Below are 15,924 nucleotides of genomic sequence, written 5' to 3'. Positions count from 1 at the left end.
GATAAGAAAAGCAGTGGGAATAAAATGGAGGAGTAAATCTCAAAGGAATTAAAGCTGCTTTTAAGACAGTGCTTATGAATGTAGTGGGTGAATCTTTGCTGAATAGACTAGTAGCCCTATTTCAATAAAGCTCTTCTAAAGAAGTAATTAATGCTTTAAGCAATAAATGGAAATTGAATTATATACATAAAAATACATATAAATTATATTTTCTATATATAAATAAATATAGCAAAGATATTTTTCTAAAAACTTAAAAAAAAATTTTATGTCTGAAAGCAGTGGGTGCTGACTTTCAACTAAATGTGAGATTCATTTTAGCATATTGGAATCATTGAGTGTGAAGGCCAAAAGGGACCAAAAGAGAACTTAAAGCAAACTCCCCAGATATGGAAACTGGTAGCCATGGCGTGACCCACAGCAGGAGCATGGCGGTGATGGGAACCCGGCTCCCCCACCTCCTGGCCCCAGCTCCTTTAGCGCATCACATCACTTCCCTTTTTGAGTGTCTCATCACAGGCTGGACACTGTTTTCAACATTTTGTCTAGAAAATCATTGGAGACAAACTTACTACATGTTTTCAGAACAGTGTTTTTGATAGATGAAATTCCTAGTTTATATTATGTGACAGATGGTTTCCTGGGACCTTTCCAATCGGTACTGCTTCACATAGGCATTTGTTTTTTGTTTTTGTTTGCATTGATGTGACCAATTTTTGCTCTGCCACAGTTGTTGGCTAGACTTTGTAACAGAGTCCCTACAAATAGACGTGGTAGTGTATGGGCAGAAGAGGAATGAAATGCAGATGCTTGTTTTCTAGTCTATATAATGAAGGATTATACTAGATAATTTATAAGAATTTTTTTTCCCTTTAAAGTTTAAGAACCAGTTAAAAGTCAACAAATTCAAGGAATTAAATCCACTTTATTTTTGAGAACAAAGATTTGATTTGGAAAACAGTGTTTTATTTTTGGGTTTGTTTTTATGTTACAGATCATAGAAATGACATCCATTTCTGTAATCACATTAAGGGAATTGTGAAAACCATCAAAAAGTAAAATCAAAACTGTACTCTTCTGAGCATATATCTTTTTTGTTGCATTTGACATATATAGGAAAAGATATACATATTACGGTATTAATGGACATTCAGTATCCAAGAGTTTCTCCTGGCATTATTTTGTAGGAGGAATGCCTGTAATACTGATTTTATAAATATTTTGTTGTTTGTCTGAATCCTTAATCTTTTTTTTTCTTCCTGATATTTGGCATCTATAAATTAGAAAGCTCTTATATTTAAGTAAATTTTTGCATTGAAGGAAGTAGCAATAACAAGACCTAGCTTTCTCAGATGAAACATGATATTTCATGTTTTTCTATGTAGCAGTTTCCCCCACAGATTTTGAGATATTCAAATTTCATGAAGTACTTTCTTTCAAGACAATAAAATTATTTTGTAAATTATAGTTACTGTATTCACATTATATATTTTTTAAAATATTTAGATGATAAAATTTAACTCAGAAAAGAAAAGTTAACTTTTCCTGGCACTGAATTGAAATTAGAAGGAAAAAATCCATTGAGTATGGAAACCATTGCCAAATTCGCAAAGTATCAGGCCATGAGTTACGAGCATTTGTGTGGTATATATTTTACAAATCAGAGTTAAGGCATAAGTTCTCATTCCAGAGTTTAAGAAGTTTTGAACCTTCTTAAAAAGTGAGGCTTTAGAAGATTTTTGGCTATTAGATGTAATTAAAAGATACTTCTGAATTATGTTGATCGCGTTATTCTATTATTCCCTTCTACTTGTATAAAAATTGGAACAATTTGAAAATACTTCTACTTTTAAAGACATGTTTTATTTCCTCATGTCTCTAAAACTCACCTTTTTAGAGAAGAAAATTGCATTTCACCGATGACAGACTAAGAATTAAAGCACTAAACTAGAAAACTAAACTGTTAACCTTGAATGTTACTGTTGATTTATGCCACTTCAGTGTAAGGTATGCAAAAATACCATGGTGAAGAGAAGATAGTAAACACAGAACATTTTTTTAAATAAGCTGATTAAAGTAGAGCCGGTTTACTGTCTTACCATAATCTCTAAATTATAAGTGTCTTTTTAAATGTTGCCTATGTTAGAGTACTCATCATGGTGGCTTTAATGGTATCATCAGTGTTAATCCGGAACTTACAGAGTTTTTAATGGTCAGATCTTGTCCTTTTCTAGCTCTTCCCTTTCCCCAACCATTCATTTATTTATATACACATTCGTTTTATTTTTCTTTCTTTCTTTCTTTCTTTTTTTCTTTTTTAGATCTTAGTGAAACTCTGCAGTTTTGTTTCTCCGGCGGAGGAGCTGGCTCAAAAAGATGATCTCCAGCTTTTATTCAGTGCAATAACCTCTTGGTGCCCCCCTTATAACCTGCCTTGGAGGAAGAGTGCTGGAGAAGTCCTTATGACCATATCCCGTCACGGTCTTAGTGTCAATGTAGTAAAGTATATTCATGGTGAATATCTTTTTATGGCTCATTTTAGGTGCTCTAAATTTCTTCCACTTCTCTCTTTTTCATATGATGACAGATTTATTTTTATCTCTCAATTCTCCAAAGATTCTATTTTAAGTTAAAATCTATTTTTGCCAGAAGAAAAAAAAATATTTTTTTATTTGTGAGGAATTTCAAATGTAAGAAATTTTCATTCAAATGATGGATATATGCAGAGTTAACATAATTTCATTGTCATGTAAATGTTCGATTATAATGTAAGTCCTATGTCATAGCCTATTCTTCTCTTCTCTTTTATTGAAAAAAGTTTTTTGAGATGGTATAGTTAAAAGTCTTTCTGAAGGTATCTCATAAGTAGACATATAATCTGTTTGATTCATCATAAATGAAATTAGATGCATTCTTTATCAGCACTAGGGAGAGATTGTCCATTCTGTCTCTTGCCTTCATTACTGTGTTAAATTTCTCAGCTTTTGTTATGTGAAATGGTTTCTTTAGACAAATAAATTTCATTAAAGATGAGAAAGGGAAAGTCTTCTTTGAAATGCCTCCAGTATCCACAGTCAGTCATGGTGTATAACTGTTTTAAGCTAATTTTTGTTTCCTGAAGTATTTCTGTATCTAATTGGTCTATATTCACTCTAATTTGAACTTTTAATTATTTGATTTCTCTTCTTAAACTTAGAAGACAATTTTTTTATTTTTTTATCCTTTTACTGTATTATTTAAAAAGATCAAAAATATTTGATAGTGGGCAGTTGTTTTGTTTAATGGTAAAACATCCAAATATGATGTAAAAACTATAATAAATGCCAACTGTTTCTCAACACATCCTGTAGTACCCTCTGTTTACTACTTAGAGGCACAACTTTCCCAGTGAATTTGAATCTTATATTTCCTTTTAGAATATAACATTTGTTATCTTACAATATTTTATAGATACATTAAAATTTAATGTTTTCGTTAAACACCAGTTAGAAACAAGAACATGTTCTTAAGCAATTGACATAAATAATGTATATTTATTTCTTCTTACAGAAAAAGAATGTTTATCTACATGTGTTCAGAATATGCAGCAATCAGATGACCTGTCACCCCTAGAAATTGTTGAAATGTTTGCTGGGCTTTCTTGTTTCCTCAAAGATTCTAGTGATGTTTCCCAAACTCTTTTGGATGATTTTCGGATATGGCAAGGATATAATTTCCTTTCTGATCTCTTGCTTAGGTAAAACCCCACAATTTAAGAATATATTCTAAATGCCTACTCAGTCTTTTTCATCAAAGGAAACAGTGTAGTTTGTGGTTAGGAAAAAAGAAATCAGTTAATCACTTATTTAATGTATACTTTATCCTCTTGGCTTTAATCACTTCTTTTTATTCATCCTATTCTGCCAGCAGAGTACAAAAAGTGAATTTAGAGTTAAATTGTCAAATGCAGGGTGCAGATGTGGTGGAATTAGTGGTTAAATAAGAAGAATAAATCTTAAATCTTTAGTAGCTGAGGGAGTAGAGTTTAAGTGAACTAATTAGCCTAGCATCTTCCTAAAGTATAAACTCTTCTTGCTCAATTATATTTTTAGTTTTCCCTATTAATAATTTCAGTGTTGTTATTAATGTAGTTAATAACGAATAATTATGTAGATGGAATGAGACCTTAGAGATGTATATATGAAACAAATTAGTCTAAAATATTTCGCTAGCCTCCTTTTTCATTCTAAATATTCCAGGCATTTATGGAAAGTGGCTGGTTACAAATTTATTAGGAAGAAGATACTCATGCCTCACTAGTTTTTCCTGGTCCATCAATTATTTTTAAGTCGTTTGATCTATTATAAACCAGCACTATTTTTTAAACTTCTTACTTCTAACACCAGTTTAACCTGATTGCTATTACTTAATACTAGGCAACTCCCAAAAATGTAATTTTGTATCCATATCTTAATTTACAAATGAAGTTATATGAAAGCTGATGAATAACTATCTCATATTACTCGAGGGATGTTAATTGGTTAATTCCTTTGAGAACGTGGATTGACCAGATATTACCAAAAGCCTCAAAAATGTCAACACTCTTTGACATAATTTCACTTATGATGATTGCTCCTAAAGATATAACCCTAAATTTAGACAAAATTTTATGTATACTCCTTTATTCTGATTTCCACTACGTGCCCCACCTCCTTCCTCTCAAATCTATGGTTGGCTCTCCATGACCATTATAAGCATATCTATGGAGAGCTTATACTAACATGGAGAAGCATGTGTATAACACTGGCAAATTAAAACAAAAAAATAGGTTTCAAAATTCTGTATATGGTAAGAAAATAACTTATTTCACATTAAAAAACATTAAAATTCTGTATATGGTAAGAAAATAACATTTCACATTAAAAAAGATGTTTAAAAAATATATCAGTGTCTTTGAGTCGTGAGGCTACACATACTTTTTCTTTTCTACTTTTGTGCATTTGCCAACTTTATTTTAATGAGAGTAATTAGTTCTCTTGGGGAACCCCAATAAATCTTATTCTTTAAAAAAATATATTTTCACACCCCATTTTGTGTCCTTAGTAAAGCCACAGTCAAAAGATAATGTTATGATGACTCCAGTGTTCCTTTAAAGGAATTAAGATTGTTATCAAAAATTGTTAGACACTCAGAATTTTATTTAAATGTATTCTAATAAGAATACCTGAATTAATGAAATACAGGTAAAATCTTAGAGCTCTTCCCAAGACATTCATTTTTAAAAATTGTTAACAGAGAAAATATCTTTGGAAAGAAATAAGATTTTTGGTTGTAAACAATGAAACTTTATAACCTTATTGCTTTAAGGAACTTAAGAGATATTTAATCTAATTCTTTTATAGAGATTTTCTACAAGAGATTAGTGATTCACCTAAAATAATACTGCTGGTGGCAAAATCAGCACTTATATCACATCTGACTACTGGTAAAATTTGTTTTCAAGTACACCATAATGTCTTAAAATCTGTAGATTTTTTTTAAAAATATTTTTATATGGGAAAAATTGCAAGAAAAAACTTCTTGGAGTACTTTATACATCTATTGCATATAAAAATTGAAAACTTTCTATGTTAAATCTGAGAATACAACAAAAGTGAAAATATAATAAATTATACTTTTTCTAGATTGGAACAAGCAAAAGAGGCAGAATCCAAAGATGCCTTGAAAGATCTGGTTAATCTGATAACTTCCCTAACAACATACGGTGTCAGTGAATTAAAACCAGCTGGTATTACCACAGGGGCACCCTTTTTATTGCCTGGATTTGCAGTACCTCAGCCTGCAGGGAAAGGTGAGTCTTTTTTTTTCCTTCCTATTTTGAGTCACTCAAAGAGAGAAAATCAAGTAGTCAGACATTGATTGCTCTTTATTCGTTACTTGTAAAAAGGTAGTCTGTTTTTCATTAAAGTTTGTGCTTTTAATGTAATTTCTTGAGTGACATTCTTAATAGATTAAATACTTGAAAGTGATATGAAAATATTATAAAACCAAATAGCGAAATTTATGTTTTACTACATTTTAACATACAGACAATTTAATAATCGAAACATACCTCTTTGAAATGTTGGCACTCTGCACATTTTCACTTTAAATGCTGGACCTTGATTCACTGTCTTGATTCTATATCTGTGGAAGATAGATATAGAAGCACAAAGTGTAAATGCTTTTATTTAAAACTAAGCAAACCTAGGTACTAAGAAGTTACCTTATTTCTTTCAGGTCAGAGAATAAGTTTTATAGTTCAGATTTCCTAACTTTGGCTCCTCATGTAGTGATCTTTTACTAAGAAAACTTATTGTACAGTTAACAATATTTAGTTACATTCGAGTACAAGCTAGTTTTACTGTTTATTTTTATTTATTTATTTATTTTTAGGTCAGGCAACTCTTGGTTGACCTCACAAATTGCAAGAACCTTGTCAGCTTACAATCCCTTATTTTTTACTTTTTATGCCTACGGCACCTGGTCTTCCTAGGTGGTCTCCTATCCAAGTATTAACCAGGCCCGACCCAGCTTAGCTTCCAAGATCAGACAGGATTGGGCTTGTTCAGGGTAGCATGGCCATAGACTATTTTTTTTTAATGCATGATAACTATTCTTAAGTAATTGAGCCCGGAGGCCACTAATAGTTTCTTTCACATGATTGTCACTTACTAAATATTTGATACAGTTATGATATTTGTATGTAGGATTTAACTAGCCAAAAAATCGCAGTATGTCTGTTTATTTAAATTTCACAATACATTATCTATGTATTTCATGATATAGAAGTCAAAAGTTATAAGTTTTTAATCCTGGAGAAAATTATACTTAAAAGTCATGACTTAGTTTGGAGTCGTCAAATACTGCAATAAGATGAATCCTCAATGTGTAGATTGTATGGAACTTTTTAAATGTGTCTCTGTGCAATAAGTAGAAATCCAGGCATATCTTGAGCAGTTTAAGGCTTCATTTATTTAAAATTAAGAAAATATAATAGGGGCTCCAAAAGCTTCTAATTTATAGCTTGAATATTTCACAATTAACTCTTTCTATGAATTAATTTAAAATAGCTCAGCAGTGTACTTCCTATTTTAGATTTGTTTTATTGGTTAATCAACCCAATCATGACACTGGCATAATAGCTAGTTACAGTAGTATAGTTTTGTGACAAGAGAATTAGTGGAGCAAAATTAACCTTCCTCGTCTGTCTGCCTGATGTTGTCTCATCTGTAGCAGGGCTAATACATATATAACCTAGCGCCTTCGCGGATTATTGTGAGAACCCATGATGTGTGTCTGTGAGAGCAATTTAACTAGAAAGCATGTTGCCCTAAAAGTCAGAATTCAGGTGACCATGAGTGACCTCTCTAAATATCAATTTCTTCGTCAAAAAAATTATGTCATTCTATAAAAAGAATGGATCATGCTAAATCATTTTGAGCTTCATTTATAACTCAAAATTATCTATTTCCCATGGCTTACTTTTTGTAGACTTATTGTATTGACTAAAGGATATGGTGCTATTTCACATAAAAGGAATATTGAATATGTCTTTTTGTCAACATTATTGAGGTATAATTTGCATATGTTGAAATCTATTTTAGTATTGAATTTCATGAGTTTAGATAAATGTATATGGTTGTGTAATCACTACCATATCACCATATCTAAAAATTTGCTTATTCCCCTCTGCGTTCAGTTCCCTCTTCCCCACCCTTTGCCATGGCATCCACTGATCTGCTTTGGTTTCTCCCTTTCTAGAATTTTATAAACTGGAATCATACAGTATGTAGTTTTTTTGTATCTGGCTCTTTTCACTTTTAAGATTCAGCTGTGTTATTGCACGTATCTGAAGTTTGTTCCTTTTTAGTATTGGATAGTGTTTTATTGTTTGGCTCTTCTACAATTTGTTTATCCATTCACCAGCTGATGGCATTTATTTAACTATCATGAATAATGCTACTGTGAACATTCATATAAAACAAGTCTTTGTGTAGATAAACGTTTTCACTTGTTTTGGGTAAATACCAAGCAGTAGAATTGCTGGGTCATATGGTAAATATATGTTTAACTCTATGAGAAACTGCCAAACTGCCTTCTAATGGGACTGTCCCATTTCACATTTGCATCCTCAATTAATGAAAGTTTGCTTTACATCCTCAGCAACACTCGATGGTGTTCTTTTTAATTTTAGATATACAAATGTGTGTGTAATAGTATCTAATTGTGTTTTTTAATTTGGATTTTTCAAACTCTGAGCCTGGGCCTATGTAATATGCCTTATTCTCTCTAGAACAGTCTGATGTTTAAACTATTAGTATTCATCTTTACTATTCTTGAATCGGAATATTCTCAATGATCCATTAAAAGTGTAATCAGTGTTATCATTTATTTTTAATTAAAAGACTGAACCCGATGAAGAAAAACAAGACCTTTTTAAGAAAACAGGATGTGTTCTTAGTAAATACTTGATAAATGTTACAATTTATGATCTGTTTAAATAGACTAGTTTGCCATGATTAAAATATCACATAGCACCTACTTTTGTGTTCTTGTTTTCCATTTTAGGTCACAGTGTGAGAAATGTCCAGGCCTTTGCAGTTCTTCAGAATGCATTTTTAAAAGCAAAAACCAATTTCCTTGCCCAAATCATCCTTGATGCCATCACAAATATTTACATGGCTGACAATGCCAATTATTTCATCCTAGAGTCACAGCACACACTATCACAGTTTGCAGAAAAGATTTCCAAACTCCCAGAAGTACAAAACAAATACTTTGAGATGTTGGAGTTTGTCGTTTTTAGCTTAAATTATATCCCGTGTAAAGAACTTATTAGTGTTAGCATCCTCTTAAAATCTAGCTCCTCTTACCACTGTAGCATTATTGCAATGAAAACACTTCTTAAGTTTACACAACATGACTACATATTTAAAGATGTGTTCAGGGAGGTGGGCCTTCTGGAGGTCATGGTAAACCTTTTGCACAAATATGCTGCCCTCTTGAAGGATCCAACTCAGGCACTAAATGAACAAGGTAAGCATTTTCCACAATTTTATTTTTATTTGACAAGAGGGTTTTTGCCTTTCATTTGGTTATTGATTTGAATGACTTACTAATGTATGTAATTGTGGCATCCTTATGAATATTTCTCAGAGTTAACTTGTTCATTTAAACTGTATTAGAAATACGTCACTGTGGTGGAAGAGAATTTAAGGTAAAAACTAAGGAAAACATTTTTGATCCACATGACTAGTGTCTTCTACTTTCTGTTTCTAGGAGGAATTTAAAAGCTTCGAGAAACAATTGGGATGTTTACGTGCCTCAGAATGTTTTAATTATAGGGAGCAAATAAATATTTCTCCTTAGTGATGTTATATATATACACGTATATTATCATTATGTACCTTAAATTTTATATTTTTCATCCTTTGTGATAAATCCGATAGAAGCATGGTAGTATCTGGCAGTTAGTTGAGTATTAAGTATGTTGAAAGAATTAATACAAGTTAAATAGATAGCACTGTTCATAAACTTTTTTTTTTCTTTTTGGTGCATTAAAATCTAGCATTCTCCTGTTGGTCACCTCCATTAAGAAAACTCCTGTGAAAAGAATGCATTTAACTTTGATTGGCATTTTCCTTTCTAATATTTATTAGATAACTATAACTTTCTAGCCTCAGCAAAATATGTAAACATGAATTCTTGACTTTACTTTTGGGAGCTGGTAGACATGCATATCATTTTTAAAGGTTGTATTCTATCAGTTGCATTAGTGGTAAAAGTGAGTATTAAAGAAATATTTTTTAAATTATTAAAACAAATTTGAAGAAAAAAATAAGCTTATAACTTTTGTGATTTGGACCTTTGATCCTTTTTTCTAGGGGACTCAAGAAATAATAGTTCAGTTGAAGACCAAAAACACCTGGCTCTGTTGGTTATGGAGACTTTGACAGTGCTTCTTCAAGGATCGAACACAAATGCAGGTAATTAGAAAAACTATCAGTAAATGCTTTGGGAGGATATTACCTCTGGTTAAATCTTCTCTAATGATTCTTGCTTCTGAAGTGCTCTTTTCACTGAGAGAAAAAACTATTTCTTCAATGACGATACTATCCTGTCTCTAGAAATACAATACTTTTGACTTTTATTAAGTATATTAATAACAAAATATACAGCATATTATTTCAAAATATGTTCGTAAATTTTATTCCTTATAGTGTGCCTTGTGTTTATTTCTTTTTTTTTTTTACTTAGATAATACAGACTCTTAGTCAAATAACTTGGCTTATTTAAATATTTTCCAAAATATCTGCTTCATATGGTGGTTTTCTTAATATTTTAGTAGTTCAAATTATAGTATTATAATGTTATGATTTTAGGGATATACTGAAAAATGATTCTCTAATAAAACTTGCCTCTCCCAGGTAAATTGGATTCATTAAATCTTTTGCTTTATCTTTGATCTCAACTCCTCTTCAGTCCTTTTCTGCTTGCCATTAATGGACAATTCAAATGTATTTATAAAATGTCACTCTTGCTTTTAAAGCTATTACTTGAAATTTCAGCCAACATCAGAAACCTCTCAGGCAACAATGTCAGTACAACTTGGGAGGAATAAATGATAGGGAGGTGAGTTCAGATGAGTAGGCTGTGCCCAGATCATATGGAGCTTTTTTAGGTCTTGCCCAAGAACTTGAATTGTATTTTAAAAGTTATAGTAAGCCATGAATGAATGAATGATCAAACTAGCAAATGTACAAATGCATGCCTATTTGTCTGAATGCAAAATAACTCAATATTCAACATTTTTAAAATATATTTTTAAAAAACAATGATAATATAATAAAATGTGTGTCCCAGGCACAATGCACAGTGTTAGAGATGCAAAGATAATTCTTGCTCCAAAGGAATTACAGCTTTACGGGGAAAGATGGAGAAAGATGTTAACACATAACTGTATAAGTAATTATTTAAATGCATTTGGGCAAATACCAAGACAGAGTTGAATGAATTTAGTAGTAAGTATGATGAAGATTAATAAGTATGATGAAGATTAATGGGTACAATATTAACAGGTTGTCCATGGTATAATGCATAATCTCCTATTTCCACTAACCTAGGTTTAGTTGGCTGAGATAGTCAGAAACATAATAAGAATATACTAACAAGAATTTATTGGCAAATTAGATTTTGATGGCGTGACCTAGAGTTACACAGGGAGGGACTGAACGATTCTGCTAACGTAGGTGAGTAAAGAGCTTACTCTATATAACGAAAAGTCACTTAATACATCTCCTAGAGTGCCAGACATTTTTACAAAGTTCTTTTCTCATCAACTTCTTTTTATTAAGAAAGATGTTACTAGCTATGTGACCTTGGGCACTTAAAACAGTGCTTTGCTCATAGTAAGTATTCAAAAAATATTAGCCATTATGATTATTTCATAGGCACTGACTGGCATCCAGGAAGTAAGAAAACATGACCTTCTGTGTGCTAAATCTCAAGCACATGACTTACACTCACTTCAAGGTCATATAATTCTTTAAAAGTTAGCAAATAGAAAGTCACTAAATAAAGAGAACAGCAAAATACACAAACATTTATACTCTCAGGAAATATTTGAAATACAAACCAGAAGGTAATCCAAGTTTAATGGGGAACCAAACATATAAACAAATAATACAAATACAAAGACTGATCATAAACTATTATAATAGTGGTATATACAAGATATTCTAAAAACATAATGGTTGGAATGATTACTTTGGAGGAAATACTAATTAGTGATTTTGATCACTTGTTCGGTTTTTTTTATTTTTATCATGAAAGGTGGTATTTAATGTGAGAACATTGTCACTTGTGGGCAGGAGCACAGGCTATAGAACTGGGCTATCTAGGCATAAATCCTACTCTGTGGCTTGCTAGCTGTGTGACCTTGGCTGCATTACTCAACTTCTGTATGTCTCATCTCATCTGTACAGTAGAGGATGAGGATTAAATAAGTCAACTATATAAAGCATTTAGAGCAGTATGATGACTTTTAGTTTGTGTGCTCTACCTAATCAAAATGTTAGACTCCTTGTAATTTTACTTTTCATTGTAAAATAATTTTATTCTATTCTTTACTTGTTATATTTGGAAGCCTTATTTAATTTAAATCTCATTTATTTGGGAGTATTATTCATCTGAAAGCCTTTTTACATAAATTGATTTCAAGTATTGTTCAGCTTAAAGCCTTTACATAAAAATATTGGCTCTCTTTCATTGTCTGCTAATGAAATTTCTGAATGGACCTTTTGGAGAATTTGGACATGGTGAATATATCAGGGCATTGATCTTATATTAAGGAAATCTAGAGAAAATTTGTATATGCCTTTGCTGACATCCCACAGTGCAGTTTTGTATTGTAATTTAAAAAGTGAAAAAGTCGTGTAGGTTTTATTTGCATTCTTTTCAGTTACTCTTGATACAGAATCATCAACGTTTAATCTTTTTCTCGCCAAGGAATTTTCCGAGAATTTGGAGGTGCAAGATGTGCGCATAATATAGTGAAGTACCCTCAGTGCCGGCAGCATGCCTTGATGATTATCCAGCAGTTGGTGCTGTCTCCCAACGGGGATGATGACATGGGCACTCTCCTGGGGTTAATGCATTCAGCCCCACCGACAGAATTGCAGTTGAAGACTGACATTTTAAGGGTAAGTTTGATGTGTGTTCTTACTACTCTTTTACTATTAAAATCGGTGATTATTTTTAAGTGACTTAAAACTTATGAGTTATTCTTGCAATTTTTCTCCAAGTCTGAAATTATGTTAAAATAATATTAGCAGTGTTTTTAACCTGGCCATCAAGGCCCTCAGGATTCCATATCCTTCCTCTCTGACTTCCTAGTATCTTCACCCCATTCCTGCCAGAGACATCACGGAAAGTATATCTGTTTTCTAGAATCATGTATTTCTTTTGACTTTTGCCTTATTCAATTACTTTCTCATCAGTAATGAGAAATTTGCATTTTTTATGCTATTGTATATTTTATCCTGTTTTGATTGATAATGACAATTTTGAATATGCATTTTATTTTAAAAGCAATATAAATCTGTCCACAATATATCTCTTAAACAAGAAAGAACACCTCATGCATGTCAATATTGGGAAAACTTTGTATATTTGAAAAGGGAGAAAAACAAGTGCCTTCAAAAGATGTTAAGGTTGCCAACTTTTTTAACGTATGTCTTCCTCTTTTCTTGGTACCATTTTAATTGGATTTATAGAATATTGGTAGATGAAGCCAACAAGAGGTAATTAGCTGACCTCTAATTTTAAGGCGGTATTGTTCTGATAAATGGTAATAACTGACTCTCAGATGGAAGGCAGCACAGGGGTCCTCATGTGTTGCACTTACTGATTTCCATGGTAGAAATACTCCCACTGTGACCTGTTTCAGGAAACTAATGTGTTAATGTAGATTGAGAAGAGATGTACAGTAGCACAGATAATAGTAAAATGTAGAAAATAGCTAGAAAGTGATGTTTTGAATATTTACTACTTTTGTGTTAAAATAACTTACTTAGTTGTAAATTTGTTGAACTTAATTTTTAGTGGTTGTGTTTTAATAACTGGCATGCAGAATTCCAAAAATATAACAGTTGGCTCTCCAGAGCCAGCATGAGCTGGCTCCTGCATTCCACTGCCGTGAGGGCATGAAATAGTGTTGGGCGATAGCAAGGAGGATTTGGAAGATCCCAATTTCAGATTTCGTTTTTGCTACATTCAAAACTGCTTCTCATTGCCTCCATTCAATTGACACAACCACAGACCTTTGTAATTTAATTTGTAATTATTTGTGCACAAACCCAACATTCCATGACATGTAGTATTTTATAATTCTGATCCACAAATTTGAATAGTATGCATTATATTTATGCAGCTAGCTGTAGGTATATTAATGCATTATATTTATGTAGCTGATGGGTTTTTTTGTCTTTTTTAAATTAAATTTATTGGGATGACATTGGTTAATAAAAGTTTTTAGGTTTCAAGTGCAGCCGATGATTTTGTCTAACTAGCACCTATATCTGATTGTAACTTTAGTGTTTGCTTCATATCAATAGTTACATTAGTTATTGATGTAAGCAGGATATTAAATTATTCATGCTATTTGAAATTTTTCAAATACTTAGGATTCCCATTCTGAGGTGGTAGGGGGTAGACTTATCTAAAAGTACATAATGTAGAGTATTAGACCAAAGATTAATAAGCAGTGTTTTTCTAGCCTCTATCATAATTCTATCCAGTGACATGATTTTGTACTTATTTATCTCTGAACTCACCTTTCCTCATATATAAAATAATACTTGGTTTCCCCCAATTTGTTTTTGATGATGATGGTGGTGATGAGCTTATATGCCAGGCACTTTGCTAAGAATTTTTCATGTATTTCCTGTGAAGTAAGTTATTATTATTGTCTCGTTTTCACATAGGGAAACTCTGGCACAGAAAGGTTAACTGACCTTGATAAAATGCTTTTTAATGTTGGAGTCAGAATTTCAACCCAAGCATAACTGACTCTAGCCCTCACATTTAATTTTCAAACCAAGTTATTATATATATATTTTTAAAAGCTATGAAGTCTTGTGTTAATATGAGTTGATATTGCAAGTATAAGTACAATGTATTAAATTTGGCAAGATATGGAAACTATATTATTACCAAATCCTGTTAAAATGGAAGTGTATTGGTTACAGAATAATGGTAAGAGTACATTGTACTTTAAAATTTTACTTACACATACAGATTGCATATTTCCTATCTTTTACAATAATAAAATATAGCTACGTACAGTGAAATCTTTATAATTTCTGAAGCAGTATATTTCAAAAAAGTGATTATATGTAGCCTTTCCCTTCAAATACTATTAGAAATGTATGAGATGTATTGATAAAATGGTCTTCTCATTTGTAATGACTATAAATTGCCTGGAGTAATACTGGATACCCATGGTGTTCCAGTTGCTGAAACAGGGGGAAAAGCCCATTTATCTGCAAACAGATTTCAAATTGCTGTTTGGGGTAGTAAGGTCATAGTTAAATGTATAAGTAGGACAGTCAGACTGCCTGGGTTTGAATCCTGCCTTTGCCATTGTGTAAGCTGTACAGCCTTTTGGCAAGTTATTTTACCACTTTGGGCTTCAATTCCTCATGCACAAAGTAGGAATAATACTAGTGCCCAATACAGGATTATTGAGAGAATGAAAAAAACTAATTCATAAAAACACTTAAAGTAAGTGTCTAATACCCAGTAAGTGGTGCCCCATAAAAATGTTAGGTAATTTTATAAAGTGTTATTTTTAATAATAAACTAAGTTAAAGTATGACAGTTCAGAACATAACTGATAAAGGTTGTTTGACTTATTTGGCCTTCAGGTTTTATTTGTTACCACTTAGAGCAGTTCTGGGAGAGCCGGGCTTTGGACCCTTGAGCTCAAATTCACTTTGCAAGAAGGAGTATCTGCTAAGAACTGTGAATTGACTCCTCTTTCCAAAGCAACAGTATATGGTGACTTTATATGAATTGAAATACTTCAGGTCTTGGCTGCCCTGACCATCTGTCTGATATTTTCTAGAATAAATCAGTTTGTATACACGCATCGTCATAAGTTTTCATGATGGTGTAAAATTATACTAGATTATATATTTTACTTATTTAATAAAATTACTTTGTAAAAATTACTTAATTCATTGATGTCATTATCCATCAAAGACATAGGGAAAGCTTTTCAGCCAGAATTTGGATATAGCCTTATTCTATCAAAAGGAATATGTGATAGTGTTTCCTAAAATTACCTTTTGTTTTTATTATGGCATGTTTTAATTAGCAAAATATTTGTTATGCTTCATAGGA

At 31.8% G+C, this 15,924-nt stretch overlaps 1 protein-coding gene and 1 pseudogene across 11 annotated transcripts in view; one reads left to right on the top strand and one right to left on the bottom strand.

Annotated features, from left to right (window-relative positions):
- WDFY3 (WD repeat and FYVE domain containing 3) overlaps window positions 1-15,924 on the top strand; it is a 226,914-nt gene that overhangs the window by 102,067 nt on the left and 108,923 nt on the right. For all 11 annotated transcript variants that reach the window (XM_039845642.1, XM_039845638.1, XM_039845639.1 and 8 more), the window contains 6 exons: window positions 2,322-2,514; window positions 3,550-3,736; window positions 5,664-5,830; window positions 8,590-9,057; window positions 9,906-10,007; window positions 12,529-12,722. In XM_039845642.1, coding sequence (XP_039701576.1) covers window positions 2,322-2,514; window positions 3,550-3,736; window positions 5,664-5,830; window positions 8,590-9,057; window positions 9,906-10,007; window positions 12,529-12,722 — 1,311 coding nt within the window. The remainder of the gene's footprint in view (window positions 1-2,321; window positions 2,515-3,549; window positions 3,737-5,663; window positions 5,831-8,589; window positions 9,058-9,905; window positions 10,008-12,528; window positions 12,723-15,924) is intronic.
- Window positions 6,490-6,608, bottom strand: LOC120588473 (uncharacterized; annotated as a pseudogene).

The sequence above is a fragment of the Pteropus medius genome, unplaced genomic scaffold, assembly GCF_902729225.1.
Source record: "Pteropus medius unplaced genomic scaffold, Ma_sr-lr_union100, whole genome shotgun sequence".
NCBI lineage: Eukaryota > Metazoa > Chordata > Mammalia > Chiroptera > Pteropodidae > Pteropus > Pteropus medius.
The sequence above is the reverse complement of the archived record's forward strand: the minus strand, read 5'-3'. Positions and strand labels throughout refer to the sequence as shown.